This window comes from Lonchura striata, chromosome 2 (assembly GCF_050655825.1).
Source record: "Lonchura striata isolate lonStrDom1 chromosome 2, ASM5065582v1, whole genome shotgun sequence".
NCBI classification, from domain to species: Eukaryota; Metazoa; Chordata; class Aves; order Passeriformes; family Estrildidae; genus Lonchura; species Lonchura striata.
In genome coordinates, this window is record NC_140704.1 from 47,908,190 (window position 1) to 47,929,572 (window position 21,383).

At 38.1% G+C, this 21,383-nt stretch overlaps 1 protein-coding gene across 1 annotated transcript in view; it reads left to right on the top strand.

Annotated features, from left to right (window-relative positions):
- EPDR1 (ependymin related 1) overlaps positions 1-20,458 on the top strand; it is a 29,065-nt gene extending 8,607 nt beyond the window's left edge. The window contains exons 2-3 of the mRNA XM_031503909.3: positions 15,538-15,746; positions 17,775-20,458. Of these exons, the coding sequence (XP_031359769.3) occupies positions 15,538-15,746; positions 17,775-17,965 (400 nt within the window). The 3' untranslated portion in view covers positions 17,966-20,458. The remainder of the gene's footprint in view (positions 1-15,537; positions 15,747-17,774) is intronic.
- The last annotated feature ends 925 nt before the right edge of the window (positions 20,459-21,383 follow it).

Consider the following 21,383-nt stretch of genomic DNA (forward strand, 5'->3'; position numbering starts at 1 on the left):
AAAGAGAGATCTAAGAGTGATAAGAGGACATCATATTTATGGAGTTCTAAAAGTAATAAAAATGTCAATTGCTGCCTTCTTTTGGATATTAGAAGATTGAAACTTTCTTGACTCTAGCTTAATTTTTTTGCTCTAGCTTCTCCCTAAATCATAAACAAAAGCAATCTCTTCACTGCTGTTCAAATTATTTTTTAATATGAAACATCTAAGTGGCTTGTCCTTAAGTTCATTAAACTCATTTGCCCTTCTCAAATGGAGAGCAATATTGTCTACATACTAGTTATCTTATTTTCTATATGTATTATTTTTCCTGAAGACTGTTCATAGTGGAATGTGATAATGTGATAGGTAGCAAACAATGCAGAAGACCAATATTACCACATGTATTGCAACATCTCTTATTAAGGTTACTTACTTCTTAATTTAAAAAACATTGCAATAATACCCTGCATATTTACCTTCTGGTCAGTTGAATAGTTCACAAGTACATCATTCCAAAAACAGCTTCACTGACCCTTAATGATTGACTTCTAGTGCAGTAATGTACTCTTCAGAATCTGTTTCTTTATAGCTGTTGCCAAATATTATTTCATACTTTAGAGTGTATGTTCAAAACACACAGTCAACTGCTTTAGCAAGAAAAGTTTTGTGATGTCTGTAACTAATTTTTCAAGTTGTCTGTTTGGAATAAACCATTTTGTAATGTACATTTTCTTCAGGCTTTAATGGGGTAAGATAAAAAGAGCCCCAACACACCTCCTCATAATGTAATCTTTATCAGCAAGATAAAGAACAAAAACCTCTATCTTCATTCTTCTCTGTTCTTATTCGGAGGTTGGGACGTGCTGCAGTAAAAAAAGATAGCAAGGAAGATAAACCACTAATAAGACTTTCCACTGAGATTTTGGTCTCTGATGTTACCCATCCCTTACTCTGTCAGTCCTGGTACTTTCACACTTAGCATGCCTTAATTTGCTGTCCTTCTGTCAGTTTTTTGTGGGAATTCATAATTGCTACTTCATCTGAAAATCAGATGGCTCAGCAGATGCGCGGGCTTCTGAAAATGTGTTGTGCTTTGCCATTTATTTTGGTGAAACACTGCACAGGAAAGCTGGTATGAGACCTGCATAGCTGCTAAACAGCTGGAAATTTCTTCTAAAGTAGTCTGTCTGCATGGAGACCTACTGTTTGTATGGATACCTGTCGTTTCAGAAATTAATGTTTCTGAGGGGGAATGGCCAGATTTTCCCCAGAATTTTCCAACAGCAGTTTTGTGCATGGCAGTGCTAAAAGGTTTTTAAACACTCATATGGAGACCGGAGTCCACCCAGTGAACACAACAAAGAAAGGTTTCATTTTTCATTCTTTCAGTATCTCCTAATAATATTTGCAACTGTGGTTTTATCATATTCAGATACTTTTCTTGCCAGGAAACTTAAGATTCTGCCATACTTTTAGGCAGCCAGCACTGGAAAGTTTACTCATGCTGTGCAGTTATGGTAATTCTCAGAGGATGCTTATTTGTAGAGCAGAATTCTGTACAGATTGAGGAATTCTTAGTAGAATTTGTTTCAAAATTAATGTATCACTATTTAATTAGATCCAGATTCGTTAACTTACATCTTCTCTACAAGAAATTAATTTCTTTTTCTTATCTGTGAGAGTACCTAGGGACTTTGAGCAATCTGGTCTAGTGGAAGATGTCCTTGCCCATGGCAGGGGGCTGGAACTAGATGATATTTAAGGTCCCCTCCACTCCAAAGCATTCTGTGATTCTGTGATTATTTGGGCACTTACTTCATTTTAAGTATCTGTGCCCAAAACTGCACAGGATTTGCAAAGCTAGACTGGTTTGATACCCTGTCTCTTCCAGAAAATAGAGGAAGGCACAAACTTGGATAATACATTGATGAAGTGTGAAGGTGAGGTATTTTTTTAATAGATGAAAGAAAAGAATTAGGGAAGGTAAAAGGAGATAAGGGTATGAGAGCAGAGTCACCCTATTACATTAAGTTTATCCCCTTGCTATTGAAGAGGGAAAATGTAAGAGACCACTTAACTGCTTCAACACAGCAGAAGATAAAAAATTCCTATTTTTTTTTAACTTCTGCTCTGCCTATCTCTAAACCAAATGTGAGCATGAAGATATTAATTCTCAATACATTTGTGTATATTCTTTGTTTATTATTATGACACACGCACATATTTTGTTAGTTTCACTGAGTGTAAGAGTAGGTGACTTCATAAGATATGTACCTCATAGCCAGGTTGTTGTAAGTTCCTAAATTCCTAAAGTAAGTAATCTAGTCCTCTGAAGAAGAAAACAGTTGGTCACTAGAGATGTCCAGTGTACCCAGTCTGTCACATAAGTTGTGCTAGCATAGTCAAGCCAAGTCAAAGTGATGTACAGTCAGATGATATTTGAGGCACTGCCTCAAAAATGTAGCTGCCACAACTGCTTATCTGGAGCCAGGTAGAGGAATCCATGGTGGGTCAAGTGAGACCTCCTGTCTTGTGTTTTGGAAGTCTGACACATCTGAAACACACTTTGGTTCTTTGGATTTCCTTCCTCTGAAAGAATGGAAAAAAAATCAGGCCTACAAGCCTGATTCATGCTCCCAAATATGGAAAGGCAGTTTCAGGCTGTAAAACTCTATAGATTATTTTTGTAGATAGTATTTGGTGTTTTTTTAATGTCCCTTAAAATATTACGAAAAGTGAAACAACATCTCATCATTACAGTATGTGTATGATGTTTACCAGGATCTTAGTACAGTGTATGAACAATAATCAAATATAAGGAATGAAGTCAGCTCACATCATTAGCCCAAACTGTTTGTACTGGAGTAGCACATGTAGAAATTAAGTTTTGGGAGACCAGATCATAGCACCCTCCAGGTACAATGCCCTTGAGATAGACCTGCAGTGCAGAGCACTGGAGCAGGCAGTAACAACATGAGACTTGCTTGGTGCAGAAGGTTTTTTCCATCCTCTTTCCCCCTGGTTGCTTCAGTAGCACGTCGCTCCCTCAGAAACCACTTTCCTATTCCCTGGATTAGTCCAACTACATGGTTAATGCAATGCAGAGAATGTGGGAGATCAAGTATCCCAAGCAATACAGCAGACCAGAAAACAAAATTAATAAATGAAAACACTCCAAAGATTTCTCATAAGCAAATTAATTTTTCTGAGCCTCCATACTCTCAGAGTTGGAGGATTTTTGTCCAGTTAGCTGTAGCAAGAGGCTACATAAAAAATCCTTCCCAAGGAGTGTTTTTATGACCAAAAGATGTTTCATGTAATTCAGGTGTTTGCTGTTAAAGATATAAAGATATTAATTACTTTGCCTAAAAACAAGGCCCAGAACACTATAAGGGATAATAAAAAGAAATATCACAAAGCACAGAATATTAAAAAGTTGGGAAAAACCTGTGGAAATATATTTTTGTGCAGTTGAAATTGCATAAAATGTTATGTTTGCCTTTCAGTATTTCTTTTTTTTTTGCCCATTTGAGATAAGTTGATAGCCTGCTAGGTTTTAAACTTTTTTCAACTTACTTTTTCTTCTAAATGGAACCCCTGATGTAGCATCTGTAAAAATCAGTGATACTTTTCTGGCTGATTTCACAAGACTTTAGGTCAGGTTAATGTATAATTTGGAGAAGGGGTTATCGAGCCATATTTTTCTCTAATTACATAGCTGATGGATGGAAATTGCAAACAGCAGCAGTTACATGAAGATCTGCTCTTTTGATGTGGAAAGGACAATTGTCTCTTGACAATTGGAAACATGAGGGATGAGAGAAAATCTGATGGGCAGAAAGTGATTTCTGCTCATATGCTTCTCTGGAGAGAGAATTCAGGAGTTTCTTGTGTAGTCTTTGAATTAAAAAAAAGCTGTCTAGTAAAATTTGGCACCCCCATTTTGCAGTGATTACTCTTGCACTGAATTTTTGAAAATTCTAAATGCAGTATTTCTGAAAATTTGCTCTTTTTAAGTATCTTCATGTTGAATGCCCAAAATAGGAAGCTGTTAAAAATCACTGATCAGTTTTGAAAATTCTGCCCCTTAAGTATATAAAATAATGCAATTAGAACAGAAAAAAACTGTAATATGCAAATATGAAAATGTAATTTTGAAATAATTATAAAGTTATTTTCTCTTTTTAAAACAAGAGTTACATTCATTTCTGTTATGATTATAGGAATGGTAGAGGAAAAGACTTCTAGCATACACAAAAATTCTGAATTCATATGACTAGGCAAAGCTCAAAGAAAGCTGTAGTTCCCTGTGTGTGTGCATGTAGGACATTGGGCTCCATGTCAGGAAAACACCCCAAAATTAGGTAAACATACCAGCCTGCTAAAGACTTCAGTTTGTATTTGTGTCAGATTCTAAATGGTAAAGCTATTTTTGTCATGTTTCAAGCAGCATGGGTAGTCTAAACATGTTCAATAGGTCTAGTGACCTTTTCCCAAGTAATGGAAAACTTTCAGCTGTGCCAATGTAGTATATTTATACCAATATTATTTACAGGTCTTGCCCTCCTTGCTACTGCTTCTTAGAACTGTCCTTAAATGAAAAATAAACATGTCAGGAGTTTAATAAAATTGAAATAGCTATAAACATTCTTAAAAATAGAAATGTATGCTTAACCATGTTTCCTTTAGCTGATTGCAGTGTCTTCAGCAACTGTTGTTTCTGTGATGGACTAACAGATAACCTGGGAAGTAGTTCTCTATCAAACACACTGATGTGGTCCTAATAACTTGAAGATAAAGGTTTTGAAATTAATTTTCATGTTCTAATTACTTAAGTAGTTTCAGCCCAGCTGATTTTTATGGACATGCCAGTTTCTTGTGCTGCATCATGGTTATTGCTTACAGAGGTTTCCTACAAGCACTAGGCATGTGGTGACTGCTGAAAGCCACTCCCCACCCCCCAAAGGTGGAAAAGTTGTTGCCGTAACACAATAAACTGTAAAAAGCACAATAACTCAATAGATGACCAAAGAAAAACAGTTCTGTGAAGAACAAGTTTCACAGATAGTTCAACCTTTTCATTATTCCCTGTGAATGCTGAACATGTTTAATTTTACTCCTATCTCACCAGTACTGATTTTAGACAGTATCTGCCTTTAATTCATTCAGACACTGAAAACAGTGTGATGGTGTAATTATAGGTAATTATGCACGCAGACAGAGCTGAAGGTCATCAGTGTGCAGGAGATGGCACCATCTCTCAAATTCCTGTGTGAAATAAGATTGAGCCCTCTGCTGAGACTTCTCAGAGAATGCCACTATTGCATTTGGGAGGTCTCAGGAAGTCATCTCCACAAGGTTGTTCAGTGTCTTTATGAAGGTAGCCGTGTCAAGAATCCAGGTCTTATAATACCAGGACTCATTGATTGAGCTAGTCTGTTACCAAAAAAAAAAAAAAAAAAAAAAAAAAAGACCAGCAGCCATCAGTTAATCGTTTATGTGTAAGGCTGGGAAGGTCCCCAAGTTGCCATATAACCTGTTCCTCCATCCTAGAGAAGAAAAGCTTTACATGGGTTGTCCCTGATCCCTGATTTTCTTACCAGTTCTTGTAGAAGCTGGTGTGTAAGAAGACCCAGATGTTTTCAGAGTATCTCCTAAGTAAGCCCTCATTGCTTCAGGTGACATGGACATGGTATTCATTTTTAGCTTTTGATATACTCACTTTCTTATCATCATACCTCAGTCTTGCTGTTGTAGACTAAACATGCTCGATTTCTTCATAGGTCCTGTTTCTTAGACATCCATCCCACTGTCCTTGATAGTGTCTGGACTATATCATATCTGTTTACCTGTTCCTTAAGTGAGGTATCCAAAACCAACAGCAGCATTGGCATTCTGGTCTCATCAGGACTAAGCCGAGCAGAATAAGTGACCTCCCTAATGGACCCAGAACTGTAAACTTCCCTTTCTAAATCATCACTGCACCACTTCTCAGTGGATATGTATGCAAAATGCCATTTCCTTTCCAACCATGTGGCAGTTGCCTTCCCTAATTATATGTTTTCTTTTACACAGACATTCCCTTCTTTTCCATAATTCTTCTGTTTTGTACACTTTCAGTCAGTTACACCTGGAATTTTAACACGCTGCCCCACTAACACCTAACTATGACTTTTGATCGATAGCTGCTGAAGGAAGAAGAAAAAGACCTGCACAAAGACTTCTGGTTGAAATGAAGTTATTTTTACATTGGAGTTGGGGAGGAAGAATGTAGTTCAGTGCTATGATTTCAGGTTGCATGTATTTCCAGTGAAGTGAATCTCCATCTTTCACAAAGTTTATTTAACAATAAGCTATTCTCAGATCTTTGGATGGAGGTTGGAAAGTTGAAAAGGACTTAGCTTTCAAACTTTTGTGTCTGATTATCTGGCCTGGCTTCCAATCTCCCTTTGAAAACACTCACAGTCTTTTTATTTTTTATATTGGATAGATATCAGAAAGACCTGAATCATCCCTCTTAAGGAAATCATTGCAGATAGAAGGTGGAAATCATTACATCTTGGGACAGCAATCTGGTACAAGTGCATATCCTCACAAATTTTTCCAGAGAATATTCCATCATGAAATAAAAATTTGCTCTATCAGAATAGGGACCTCCTCCCAGTCTGTTCCAAAGGGCAATCTGTTCCTTAGACTGCTTCATGATTACTTTTTCTGCAGGAATGCATACTGAAAAACAACTAACTGGCCAAGTATATTCATGATGGGATTTACAATCTCAATGAAGATCATAGGGCTTCTGAAATGCATGTAATGCCTGTTCATAGCATATGAAGATCCTCCTTTGTTTATAAACAGAAGATGTGTAAGAAGCTGCAATACCCAGTCCTAGTTGAAAAAAAAAAATTTTTGTATTTTATTATTATTCTAAAATACATGTGTGGGAAAGGGAGAGTATTTAGAGTATTTTAATTTATTTATTTGTAATGAAGGAACTTTATTCTATTATGCCTTTCTGATGTGTAAAATACTTTCATAGGGGGCAGAGCTAACATCCAATTTAATATCCTCTCTCAGACCCTGGTTAAGAGAAAGGTTAAGCGAAAACTCTAGATAAATTAGAACTAGAATGATAATTCTAATGACAATTAGAATCATTAAATTGTTTGTGTTGCAAATGACATTAGGATCATTGAGTCCAAGAATTAACTAACAACAGCAAAGGCTACTGCTAAACTGTGTCCCTAAGCACCACATCTTCAGGTCTTTTAAATACCTCCTGGGATGGTGACTCAACCACCCTGCTGAGCCTGTAACAATGCTTGAAAAAATTTTTCTAAATATCCAATCTAAACCTCCCCTGGCACAACTTCAAGCCATTTTCTCTTGTCTTATCACTTGTTCCTTGCGAGAAGACACTGGCACCCACCTGACTGCAGCCCCATTTCTGGAGTTGTAGAGAGCAATAAGGTCCCCCCTGAGCCTCCTTTTCTCCAGGTTAAACACCCCTAGATGCCTGAGCTGCTCCTCATCAGCCTTTGCTCCAGCTCTTCACCAGCTCCATTTCCCTTCTCTGGACACCCTGCAGCCCCTCAATGTCCTTGTAGTGAGGGACCCAGAATTGAACACTGAACTGACCCAGTGCAGCCTCACCAGGGCTGGGTACAAGGGGGCAGTCACTGCCTTGATCACACTTGCTTATCCAAGCTAGGATGCCCTTGGCCTTCCTGGCCATTTGGGCACACCCCTGGCTCATGTTCAGTTGGCTGACAACCAGCAACCCCTGGTCCTTTTCCATTGGGCAGCTTTCCAGCTACTCTTCCCTCAGACTGAAGTGCTTCCTATGGTTGTGACCCAAGTGCAGGACCCAGCTCTTGCCCTTGTTGACCTCATACCATTAACCTCAGCGCAATGATCCAGCCAGTTCATGGATAAAGATACTAAACAGGACTAGCCTCAGTACTCATACAGTTATGAGCCCTTGGGAACAGCACTCATAACTGTCTGTCAGTTGAATTTAACTCCATTCACCACCGTCTTTGTCCCAACTTTTTAAACAGTGTTGAACCTAGCGAACAGTGCACCCATACAAACCATGACAGCCAGTTCCTTCAGGATAATGCTGTGGATAATGGTGTCAAACACTTCACTAAAACCCAGGGATGCATCAACATCCTTTCCCTCGTCCGCTAAGCGGTTCGCCTTGTCATAGGAGATTGGATGGGCCAAGCAAGCCTTTCCTGCGGGCTGGACCCAATTCTGCACATACTGCGTAATGCCACTCGAGGTGATCGGCTCTCATGGCTGACAGGCCTGTAGTTCCTTGTATCCTCCTCCTTGCCCTTCTTGCAGATGAAGATCACATTCGATGACTTTCAGTCAACTGTGACCTCCTGTGTGAGCCAGGACTGCTGGGAAATGATGGAAAGTGTCTCGGTGAGCAATTGTGTGCACTCCCTCAATACTCTTGGGTGGATCCCATCCAGTGCACTCGCAGGGGGAGAGCTGCTCCACATCCTATTGGCCTGCCCTGGCCTCTGCTGCTCCCTGTGGGCTCCATTTGGACATGCTAGGGGGATTTGGCCACCATCGCTCCTGGCCCTGCCCAGGGCCTGCCAGCCCTTGTGGCACAAGCTGCAGGCTCCTGGCTGGCCTCTAGGTGTAAAATTAAAAACAGGAAGACAGGTATGTCTTTTATGTTTGGGTATGTTTTTTTCCCTTTTTGAGATACTCCCAGTCATTGTAGCCATGTTTTTTCTGGCTCTCTACATGTTAAATTTCTGTTTCCTATTTCTTACGTCTTTACAGCCGTGCAGAGAGCCTTAAAATAATTGTACTCTCAAAAGAGTGTTTCTATGTCTCAGTTTTGAGCATCAGCTCTTCCAATTGAGTTATTTACTTCCCTTCTTCATACAGCACAAAGAGGGTGAGAAATGTAATAAGTAAATTATAATGTACCACTGTAATTTTCCTCTTTATTATTTCATATTTCCTAAGGTTGTTTGTATATACTGAGAGGTGAGTCCTGGCCCTCCTCACTCTTTTTGGTCTCCTCTAAGTCCTGCTGTGATTTTCCAGTAACCTTTATTATTATTAACTTACTCATGGAAGCGTCATTATGCTAGACATTTTTACAAACCCATAACAGGAAAATAATCTCTGACCTCAAGTATATTTTGATATCATGTGGTTCTGCTATTATATACCATATTCCCTAGGAGGTGATTCCATTGATTCATTGGAAAGCATTATGGTATGCTGGCCACATCTTCCATTCCTTTCCTTTTGAGCTGCATTGTTGTCTACTGAGGGCTCCAATTACGAATATACTGTTACTTATGCAAACACACAGATGCTCTCCATTAAGGGCATTGCATCTTGTAGCCTCTTGCTTTATTGTTTTTCTGAATTTCAGCTTCAATTGCGATGCATTGTTCTCAAGGCTATGACTTGGTGGATTATTAAGAAGTGTCAAATAGCCAAAAGGGGACAGCGAGGGAAACAAGCTTCTTGCTGAAGAGCTGATTTTCCCTTAGTGTTTGCCAAAATAACTAATCTAATTTATGGGAAAACAATGAAAATAATAAGAAATTGCATCATTTTTTATTGAGCTTCATAATTAGAGTCACAAAAGTATGTTGTCCTTTAGCTGATGTAGCTTTGACTTTGCAGCTTTTGATTCTTGTATTTAAGGTTCTCTTTCTAAACAAACTGCATTATTAACAGAACTTAATTGGCTCATTCTCTCTGCTTCAGAAACTGGTAGTGTGGTCAAAGTTCCTCATATACCTTGTTAATTAGATACCTGATCCACAGGGCCTGATCACCTTGAAAATTTATTAAAAAAAAAATAGCCTTTACAATCTGTGAGTGATTTAAGTCAGACTAAAAGATACTGCTTTTACACAATATCACATTACATTTACTGTCACATGTATTCGCACAGTCCTGTATTTGTACAATATACCATAGTTCTGCCCCACTGCCAAACATGTGAGATCAAATATGGTAAATTACTGTTGTTGTTGAGGTCTGATATACCAGAAGAAAAACACAAGTCTGAAATTACCGAAAACTTAATGGAAAAGAGGAAAGGAGTTCCCAGAATATACTAAAAAACGAATGCTTCTCCCTTTTGAAATGAGCTTGCCAGATCTTTCCAAAAGCAGATGAATGTTCTTGACCTGATGAGTGTTTATCAACTGTCTGCATGTCTGCTTGGCAGCTCTGCTCCCTTGAACTATTCTTGATCTGAGAACCTGAGAAGATGGGGTTATGTAGTCACACTTCTAGTAAAGGTTCCCATTCTCCCAGTCCATCATCAGAAAAAAATGTGTAAAAAAATTTTTTACACATTTTGGGGTAAATTGTAGGGTATTTTATCAGGAGGATACAAGATACCTCAAGAATTAAATATATTGATGTATCTGTCTGTGCACACTAGGACAGACAATTTGGGATATTTGTAGGGCAATTTCTTCTAGTCAAATGTGGGGTTAGCTTCTTCCAAAATGTTTAAAAGTGTCTTTTTACAAAGATAACTGGCAAGGAATTAAGTAGTACCACAAAGGCAGACAGATGCTTCAAGCATTAATTTAATCACCAAGGAGAAAGTAAAGTTAGCTTGCAAATAAATGCAATGACCTCAACTTGAAATATCAAATAGCAAATACTGTTTCCTGCTGAGTAATACAGTATTTCAGATACAAATGATACATAAAATTTTGCTTCCATTTTCAGTAGCTTTATACTACTAGGTAATATAAGTCCTGGCTAACATGAATGAAAGTTTTAAGGTTACAATATGTACAGCTGGGAATCCTGAATCAACAGGTTAAATAAAGTCCTAGGTTCATGAAACCCTAGTACAGCTTTGCAGTAAAGTCTGTTTTGCCATTGTTTCAGTGATTTTTGGAGGCAGGATTTGTGGTTTTGTTCTTTGTTAATACAATGCCTCACACAACTGCTTTGTGATTGCAGATTAGATTTGTGTCTCTCCAGTACTACAGCAATCAAAGGAAAACAATAAACAGAATTTTAAGGCTCTGGTACTGTAAGTTGATTGTCCAAAGCCACAGAGCACAATTATGCAGGGGCAGATTTAGCACAGAAAGAGTTTCTATTACTCAGTATCAATCTCAGACCGTTATTTTGCTTCTCTCTAGCAAATGACCTTGTCTGATATTCTTCAGTACATCACATGGGTCTTGCCAGGCCACTAACAGCACCTCTGCTCCTCTGAGTCACTACAAAGGCAGTTGGAAAGCAAGAAGCTCCTTTCTTTTTGGTTTGGCTCTCACAAGGAAGCCCTTGGAAGTGCAGAAGTAAACCCTGGGAGTCAGGCAGATGTGTTAGGTGGTGGGCAGGCTAGCAGGCTTCAGGGCTGGGAAGGACCCAGCATAGGATGCAGACAGAGCACCTGAAAAGGAGCTGGTAGCATGATCTTAACATTAAAGATTTTTGTTGTTTTTTTTTTATGACATACATTGAAAAATAGTTCACTGTTATGAATTGCATTATTAAAATAAAAAAAAAAAATCACCCATTCAGAAGACAAGTTTATTAGTTCAGGCATTTGTAAGGGTCCAGGAGTGTTTCTTTATGTTATCTGGGCTATGTCCTGAGAGGCACCTCTGCCTATCTCCCCACATTTCATGAGGAGTCTCAGAACTGGGACAGTATTTGGATGCACAGCCACCTCTTGAGTACATCTTTAACACAAGTACTTCACCTTGTGATTGTGTGGTTGTGGTATTCTGGCTTTGCATTTAACTCACTTGGTCTCTTATTCAGAAAAATACTACCTTAGATTGGGAGAAGAAAGTACTGAATCCAGCCTGCATCTGACATGATTGCTTCCAGCAAAATCAATTTAATTATTTGTGCATTATATGGTCCAGAAATTCTTTAAAGCATGGGAGCAAAAACATGTGTGTCTTTATATGCTGGGATTTATCAATTTTCAGGCACAGACAAAGGGATTATTAAGGATCATGCAAGAGTTCCGTAGTGTACAAGGGGATGAGGCATAGGCTGGGCTAGGCTAAGCTGGGCTAGGCTAGGCTAGTCTAGGAAGGGAAATAGTCTCAGTCAGTCAAATAGAATAATTTTCCAAGTAACTTCTTCACATCTGTTTCAAGGTGCCTAATTGAGGCGTAGCTGGAGCACTTGGTTTTTGGGGCTTTCTTGAAATTACAGTCTAGGTAATTAAATGATTATAAAAATAATGTTAGAAGTGGGTGCAGGCTGCAAATATGTTACATTTTTCTGAAAAAAAACAAAGTAATTAAAAATAATTTCCTCTCCTGTTTCTTTGCCAAGACCTATTCTCAGGACTCTGTGCTTCCCCTCAAGAAGCCAATGAAATACCAGGCACTTAAAACAAACAGAGGCAGTACACTCAGGACTTGGCTGATTAAAACCAAAAAGAGAAAAATATTTTTTTTTTTTTTTAATTATAATTTTTCTATTAATGCACATTTTGCTATTAATATTGGCTGATAAATACTTCTCTTTATAAAACAACAACTTAACCATTCACCTTTCATATGCCGTTAAACTCGGATCCTGTGTAATCTTAGGTTTCTGTGCTGGCTCTTTCCAGAACAGATCAATTCTCTATAAAGCTTGGATATGTGGCACATATGGGTTGAAAAAGGACAGTGTAACTCTTGCCCCTGCTTACCCTGGACTGTCATGCACAGTGAGCAGAATGAGGTTTTCTGCTGATCTCCTCTTGTCTGCCTGCCACCAGAGAAGCAGAGTTCATCCCAGCAGCACATCAAGGTGTAGGGCTGGTGTCTCTTACACAAATGATCTGTCCACCTCTCCTAGAACCAAAGATCTCCATGGTAGAGCCGCTTACTCTACAGAGATTATTATTGCTGAGTTTGATTTGTTTGGATTGTCCTCATTTTTATTTACTTCAGTGTTTCATAATGTCCATTTTGCTGTCTGCAGGATTGTTAAAAATGCAAGTAAAATTTCTGAATAAATTAAGTTTTAAGTGAGGATTTAAAATAAAAAAGAAATGACAGTTTCATTTTTATTCCTAGTACTTTGTAATGCTTTTCTGATCTATTGGGGTTTTGTGTTCTTTTACAAAATCACTGTATTATCACTCAGATGTCTCAAACATGGTGATAGATTCCTCTGTAAAGGATTTTCCATCCCACTTTTATGGGAGCTGCTGGGCAGCCAGCTGAAGAGTAGTTGGGTCATTACACTCTCATTGAAAACACATAAATAAATGTATTTTAGTGTTCTTGTATGTTCTCAGGACCAAATGTGATATAAACGTTATTAATGTCCATATGTGATCTCAGGTTGGATTTATGTAAGAAAATAGTTTAAAAAGATACTGAATTCTTCATTAGCACATCATGACTGTGGAATTCTTGCCTTTGACTAAGAAAATGGCAGGGAAATTTAGGTTGGTAAAAGTCATGGCAGAAGCAGGAATATTTTAAGATATGGGCAGGAGAATGATGTACCATGGGGAAGGTCATATGTAGCCTTGCAGTTTATCAGCCTCTTTGCATGAGTCATGTCAGTGTGGGGGAAGTTCCCAGTTTCCAACTTGGAAAGCAGGACAAGCTACCTCCCATGTTTTACAAGGTTGTGAATGAGAGATAGGCCCCAGTTTACATCATGCCAGATTCCTTGTCCCATTCTATATTCTCCTTAACTGTTCAGTTTTGCTAAGGGCATTTAGCCTGACCACATTTCCATGCATGGAGAATAAATGATGCTCTCAAGAAGTGCTGGGAATGTTGCTCAGATGCTTTTAACCATGCTGAGACATTTCTTATTAGGCAATCATTAAATGCTACAATGTCAGTTGTAGGTGAGGTTATTGCTCTCTGGTGCTATTGTGTAGTGCAAAAATTAAAACTGTAGATTGTTTTGGTTTCAACCCTGTTTTATGTAAACTTTGCATCCTCCCCAAAAGAATGTGAGGACTGCAAAGAGAGACATGTGGAAGTTCTGAAATAGAGAAGGGTCTGGTCTTGCATTTGTGCATCATCTCTTCAATTACGTGAATTATGCAATGTTTTCTACTAACTTCCCATCTTTCTGGTGGCACAGAATGAATAGTGTTAGGGACTAGCATCAGATTTATGAAGTAGAAGATGTCTGTGTCCAAAGGCACCTAAGCCTTTTTTTTTTTTTTTGCAGGAAATGGAGGCAGCATTATGAATGAAGCAAGGAATTACAAATGGGAAGATAAAGCTGTTCCATTTCTTTTCTCTAGAGTCACTGCATAACAGTAGTCTGTAGCCAAATATTTGAGCTGAGATATTCAAGGGAATCTTCTAATAATGAATGCAGAGTTTTGGAGGGTTTAGAAAGTGACCCCAGTAAGTCCTTTGCAAAAGATGCACAGCATGCATGACGATGATTTGAGACATGCTTTGAACAACTTCTCATCTAATTAGTAATGCAAAGTACCCTGGAGAAGTTAAGTTGCTGCTCTTTCCAGCTGAGTATTCAAGATCAGCTGATACTTCTGATAATTTTGATTTTTTTGTTTCTGTCTGGTTTTGTGCCTAGTTAAAAGGTAAGGACCATACCACCTCCTTTTTGAAGGTATGGAAGCAATGTCACAAGTACTGGTGGTAGAGCAGACCACTAAAAAGAAACTAGATTGAAGTGTCCATATAAATGTTACTCATCTCTCCTCAGAGCCTGGCTTCGTCACTTCGTACTCATTAGAAGATTGGTTTTAAATCCTTATTAACTACCCATGCTGGTGACTTCACCTTCTAGCCTCTCAAGCTCATTGAGCTCCACACCTCTCCTTATCTCTGCCTTACTATTTTACTCCTCTGCTTTTTTCTTTTCACTACGTATTGGGAGAAACTGTGCCTTATGGAGGGTGACCCTCTCAGTTCTGCCCTTGGGACCATGTACATCCCCACTTCCCCCTTCACCACCATGTCCCACTTAAGCTGTGTGTGTTGCCATGGAGAAACATCTGTGAGGATGGCACATACCACATCTAACCAGTACAGAGGAAGGCTCTACCACATTCATGCAGAATTGAATCTATCCAGACTGTGCAAACAAATTTTTTTCAAAGGCTTATAACTTAGCGAAATTTGGGCAAATTTTAATAAAAACTTTTCCCCTGCCAAAATTTTAAGTCCTTTCTCCAAAACATGGAAGCACTGGAGCTTTTTAATGAAACAGTTATTAAAAAAAAAAAATAAAAAAAGAAAAAACCAAAACAAAACCAGGAATAATAACATGTTTTTCTCTTAGTTGTTCTCAGAAAAGTTGTTCTGTTGTTCTCAGAAATGGCTGCACCAGTTCAGCCTGATTTATTTATTTTGGAAAGAATCAGCTGAGACAAACTTTTAGCATGGGAAATTTCAGCCCAACTGGTTAGTTTTTCTCAAAGTTTGGCAAAGTTTAATGCAAGTGGAAATGTTTTTATGCTGAGAAGTCAAAGGGAAGCTTACATATCAGCAATGTTCCTTGCTTGGGACAGAAAAAGACTATCTATATATACATATATATATATATATTAATTGCTTTTTCTTAATGTTTCAGGTTCTTTGAGTATATATTGCTCTACAAAGATGCGGTGATGTTTCAGATTGAACAAGTTACAAAGCTTTGTTCAAAGATTGCTCTGACAGAGCCATGGGATCCATATGATATCCCTGCCAATTCAACTTATGAAGATCAGTACTACATTGGGGGACCTGGAGATGAAGTTATGGTACAGGAATGGTCTGACAGAAAACCAGCCAGGAAATGTATGTGCATGCTTTTCTTTTATTTTAAAAATAATAATAAATTATTATTATTATCTGCTGCACAGGAAAAAATAAAATTATTCGTGTTTCACCCTGGCTTTTGATATTTCTATAGAGTTTTCTGGAAGAAGTAATGAAAATGCACTGTGCACAGAATATCATTATAATAACAATGTCAGTTTTTAGAAAAATTTCATATTTGAGCAGGATTAAATATGTTCAGGGGACTGGCTGTGTTGTATTTGGTATCATACATGGTGTGGCTTGGAACAGCATCATTTTGTGTCTGAATCTGGCAGCCTGTATCCAAAATTTATCTAGAGAAGAATTGGTACTATAATTAGGGGCACACTCAAACTAGAGTCTGTGTAACAAAAACAGAGCCGGTGTCAGTGTTTGTCTGCACATGGTTCTGCAGCCATTGAAATCCTTAATATATGCCTAAATTTTGTTGTCCTCTGTACTGGTAAGAAATATCTGCTCGCAAGGCTTAGTTCTGCACTTGGCAACTGAACACTTGCATCATAGAAGAAAGGAGACTGAATTTTCCAGTGTATAGTATGCTAGATTTTGAATGCACAGAAATTTATTTGCACTTTGGCTTCGGTTTCACCTATGGTTTATTGATGACCCGACAACTATAAAAATAATTTTAAAACCTCCATGAAATTTATGGGACTATTCAGCTAATGCAATAGTTCTGGTTATGGACATCTAATATATAGGCTGGTTTTGAACTTGAGCATTAAGCCAGAGGAAAATATTTCTTCTTGACTAAAAGTAGAAAAAATGAAGTAGAGAATGAAGGATAAGATCATTAGACCTCTGTAACTAGGTTGATATATCCTCTGGTATTCTGCAAGAGGCAAATTATCACTCACTCCAATAATTTTTTATTTTCAGATCTGAGATTTTTGTAATTTTTGTGGAAGTTTATATTCAGATACATTCAATTAATGATGTGTGATTTTTATCCTGTATTAATTTGTATCTCCAGTGCTTTCCTGTATGATCATTCATAAACATAATGTCTGAAAGTTACCTACCTACTATATACCTTTCAGATAGTATTGGTTTGAATTGTGAAAATTATATTTCTTTTACAGTTATGAAAGTTCTAGGGGAGATATGGGCTAACTGGGTAGCATTTAACCGTGATTTTTTATTCTAAATTCTGAGAGAAGGCTTGTTCAGTAAAAGGTTGCCTCTATTTCTGTGTACTCGAAACCATGTTAATTAAGGTCAAAATGTTGTTGGTGTATTAGCGTGCTCAAAAGAGGCCTATTCAGATATTGCTTAGCTTGCCACCCTTTATTTGAATACAGTATAAGTGTGTTTCATGTCACCATTTATTTATTTCTGGTAATACGGTTGTGCTACAGCCCATGACACAAAACTGCAAGTACTGAAAATAAGTGTGTGTGATTACTGCTCTATGGGAGAAAATAAATGTTCTTGGAACTAGAAAAATTTGTTACAGGCATTCTTCAGAGGAGCTGATTTATGATCACAGTTGGTAATTTTAACACCATGAGTTTCTGCTATCAAGAGATCTGAAATGCATAAAACAACAGAATGGAGTATGATTGAAGGGGTAAAGAATGACCACAAAAGGTGTCTGTGAGGTTAATAAAAGAGAGATAAAAACAAAGGGCATTCAGAGGGCACCAGTGGTATTACAGCCACTGCCTAAACAGCATAGTGGAAAAGGCAGAGGTGATGACAGTGAACAGAGAGAAAACAGAGCAAGGGGACACATCTGAGGTTAGCACACTGTGGAATTAAACTGAAATTTAAAAACTGACACAGACTTGCTACATCACATTCTGGAGGAGATCAGTGTTGAGTGTAGTCTTGAGACATGTGAACAGCTAGACATGTTTGAAAGGAATAGGAATTAAAAAAAAATTATAGTGAGAATCTGAATAGACAATGTTAAACAGAAGCAATGAGTTAAAAGAGACTGACATCATGACCCATTGATCTTGTCTTGTCACCTAAAGTAGTCGCATTTCTGGTTGGTTGCAGTGGAATCCTGGGTCGGCGTTTACACCGTCAAAGACTGTTACCCAGTACAGGAAACCTACACCAAGAACTACAGCGTGACAACCTCCACTCGCTTCTTTGACATCCACCCGGGCATCACAGACCCCTCCGTGTTCACCCCACCCAGCACCTGCCAGGCAGCCCAGCTGACAAGGATGAAAGATGAATGCTGAGTATGGACACTGGCTGCCCTGGGCAAACACATACTAGCCAAGAGGATGGTGATTAGTAGTCAGTTGTTGACAGCTAAGCTGGTTTTTCAAGCTAATTGCTCTCTTTGCAACCTGTAATTTTTCACTTGAGAGAGAATATAAACATATAAATGAGTAAAATATATAAAACAAAATATATCATTTGATCACAATCTGCTCAGTGATGCACTTGCAGTATTCTATAGTTACCATTAATATAATATTTCTAGATACTATTTATTTAAGTTTGATTTTCCTTTTGCAAAGATTTCATTATTTATTTTTTCAAGAAGACAAAGCATAGGCAGACACCAGCAATGGTGCTGTCTAGAAGAAAAAGCTAAATTTTGTTGTCACTGTTGTTGTTACTTCTGGAGACTTGAAGGGAAAGATGGATGACCTGCATAAAGCCTCATCCCTAAGTGAAAAATATAATTTTAAACTATATGCATCAAAATTGTGTTAATTTGTTCTTTTGGTTTTATTTTCTTTTGTGTTCTGTTTTGGTTGTTTTGTTTTGTTTTGTTTTTTCTTTCTACTCTTCAGGAAGCTGATAGCCAATTTTTGAGCTAAGTTTTTTTCTTTCTGAAAAGAAACTGGTGTAGCTTTATTAATGTAATGCTTGCTGACATGCAAAAAATGCTTTTCTGTTTCCTGGGAGAATGGTGTGAATGGAAGGGAAGGAGGGAGAGATACACCTTCAAAAATAAGTAAGCCAAAGTTTTTTATGCATCTCTCTTTTGGAGAAGGCTTCCAGTAGGGTGTGATTAACAATTTTCAGTCCATTTTACTTCAGCACTCACTTTTCAAAGCAATACTATTTTTAACCTATGGAAAGGGATAAAACACACTCTAAATGGCTTTAATGTTTTGTAATTACTTTCAACAGTCTTTACTCAGGGTGTGGAAACATCTTCATAATTCCAGTGAAGTTTGAAAAAATAAAAGCTTTTCTTTGTGCATAGTTAGGAAAGGCTGAATCAGCATTCACACAGTTCCTGGTGGCTGGGATGGAGAGAAAGACAGAGCCTGTGACCTGTGTAGAGAGGCAGGAGGGAGGAATGGGGGAGGCACAGATCTTAGATGTGTGGTATGGCAGCAAGGCACTACAATTTAAGCAGATCCTGTTAGGCTTGATGCCTGTTTTATTTACTGTTTCATCAGCATCTCAACCTGATTATCTCCACATAATCAAAAAAGTGCAGAGTGCATATATTTTGCATCAGAAAATTCAAACCAAACTTCCATGCACTATTGATACTCTCAGAAGTGTGATGGGTTTTGCAAGTTTACCAAATGAGATTAACTGGTTTATTCTGTAAGGTGTGCATTTTATTTGCTACTCGCAAAAAAAATTTAAAGACAGATTCTTGTCTTCTTACACATATTGGGTAGTTGTTTGCTCCAGAAGTCAACTGGATGTAAGGGGATGTAAGCAAAGGGAAGTTTCGTGTCTCCAGAGGAGAGGTGGTGGATAGGCTTTTAGTGCTTTATATACTCATAGATTTTTGTACGTAAGCAAGTGGGACAGTGGTTGCTTTTCTTTCACAGTTGTGGTCACAACGGCATTTTACTTTGCCCCATGCCTAATGAAAGCACATATACATACTGGTTAAAATTTAGCTAGTTCATTAAAAATTTCTCTTGGAGAGAGCCATTTCACTGAAATATGCTAGTGGAAGGAAGGATTGGGTTTCCTTGGATTTAGAGTGCATTTATTCTGTACTCGCCTTCTGTATTTTTTGTGTGGCACCCTAAATGCTAACTGCATATTGTTCTCATTAGGACAATGATTAGCATGCATTTCTTAATATGTGTCCTGTTAGAATCTGGAAAATATAATAAATCTGGCTAGCAAGCATGAAGCTGTGGTACTGAATCGTTTGGGATGGCTTTGTTGTGGTCGAGCAGATAGCTGGGTAATCAGGGTGTCTGTATTATGTTTTGCCGACAGTGATGCAGTTTCTAGCAATAGCATTTAAGTATTCCTTTAAATATGAATTTGCAAATTTGCAAAATTCTGGTACACAAAAGTGCTTTAAAAATTTTGCCTTGACTTGCAGGGCAATTTTATATGGCTGAATATTTTCTCCTAAACCAATGCTGTTGTCTTCATATTTATTCTCTACAGTTCCAGTGCAGAGAGTTGTCAAAGAGATATCAAACAGCAAAACTTAGGATGACGTATTTTGAATTAGTCACAAACCAAATATGAAGTACACCATGCGTATGCCTGGTTTGTTATCTTTGTTATGATGTGCTTTGGTTTATTGTCGTGTACCACAAGAGACATCTTGTCTTTAGGCAACTACACCAGTGACTCAATGAGAAGGAGCATAAAAGGAATATAAGGTAGCTATGTAGTATGCTGCCACAATTGAAAAAAAACGGAGGGTTCATATGTCTGATAGTATGGGAAACTTGTTTATCACAGTTACTTGGTGAAAAATTAATAATAAATTGGTGTGTACATGAGTTGTATTGTATTCTGTGGAGTTACAACAAGAGAACCTGGTATCTGGATAGTCTGTGAGGCAAAGCTGATTTTGTGAGATTTCCAGTGTTTCCTGGCTTCAGCTGGGCCAGAAATAGTGCAAACATAGAAGTGCCTGCCATATTTTTGTGTTTCTGCTCGGAGTCTTCGCTGAAAGCAGGATGTGTAGAAGCACAACATTGTTTAATTTAAAGTTAAGCAAACATTCCTGAACCTCAAAGAAAGGATTAGTTTGAGTCTGGGGAAGAGATCTGGCCATTTGGTTCAGTTCCTATTTTAACAGTTTGCTTAACTCTGGTATTAGGGACGGATTTTGTTGCCTCAAGCCATGCTGCACACCATGGAAGTTCTGCCATTTACCAGGGAATGCCAACTTTCATGAAGAACATAGGAAGAAACACAATAATCCATTGTCAAAGTCAATTTTGGTCAAGAAATCTCTTAACAGTATGACATTCTTATTTTGGGACATTAACAGAATCAGTGTATTTCTCACCTTTAAGTTAATTACATTTTAGTGCTTACAATTACTCCTTGCAAACTTGCATCTCTTTTCCCACCACCCTTTACTTCCTAATGTCAGTGAAGTTCCACTTCCAAACAGTGATTGCAACTTTCACTTGCATTTATTTCAGTAGAAATTTAGCATCTGAATACCTGATGGATCTGAGCTGTACTTGACCTATTTATTTTGTCAGCAGTTCTATCTCAAGGGCAAGGGCAGTGCCAGCCATATGTGAGCAACATACACTGAAGTACATGTGGGTGTCCAACGGAGAGATCAGAGTTGGCTCATGTGCCATTACTGCTGTCCCAAAATACCAGTTGATGAGAGGTCTTGGCATGTCAATTGTATCACATCTTGCATCTGCTGCATCCCTGGCCACAAACTGATGCTGGAGGCAA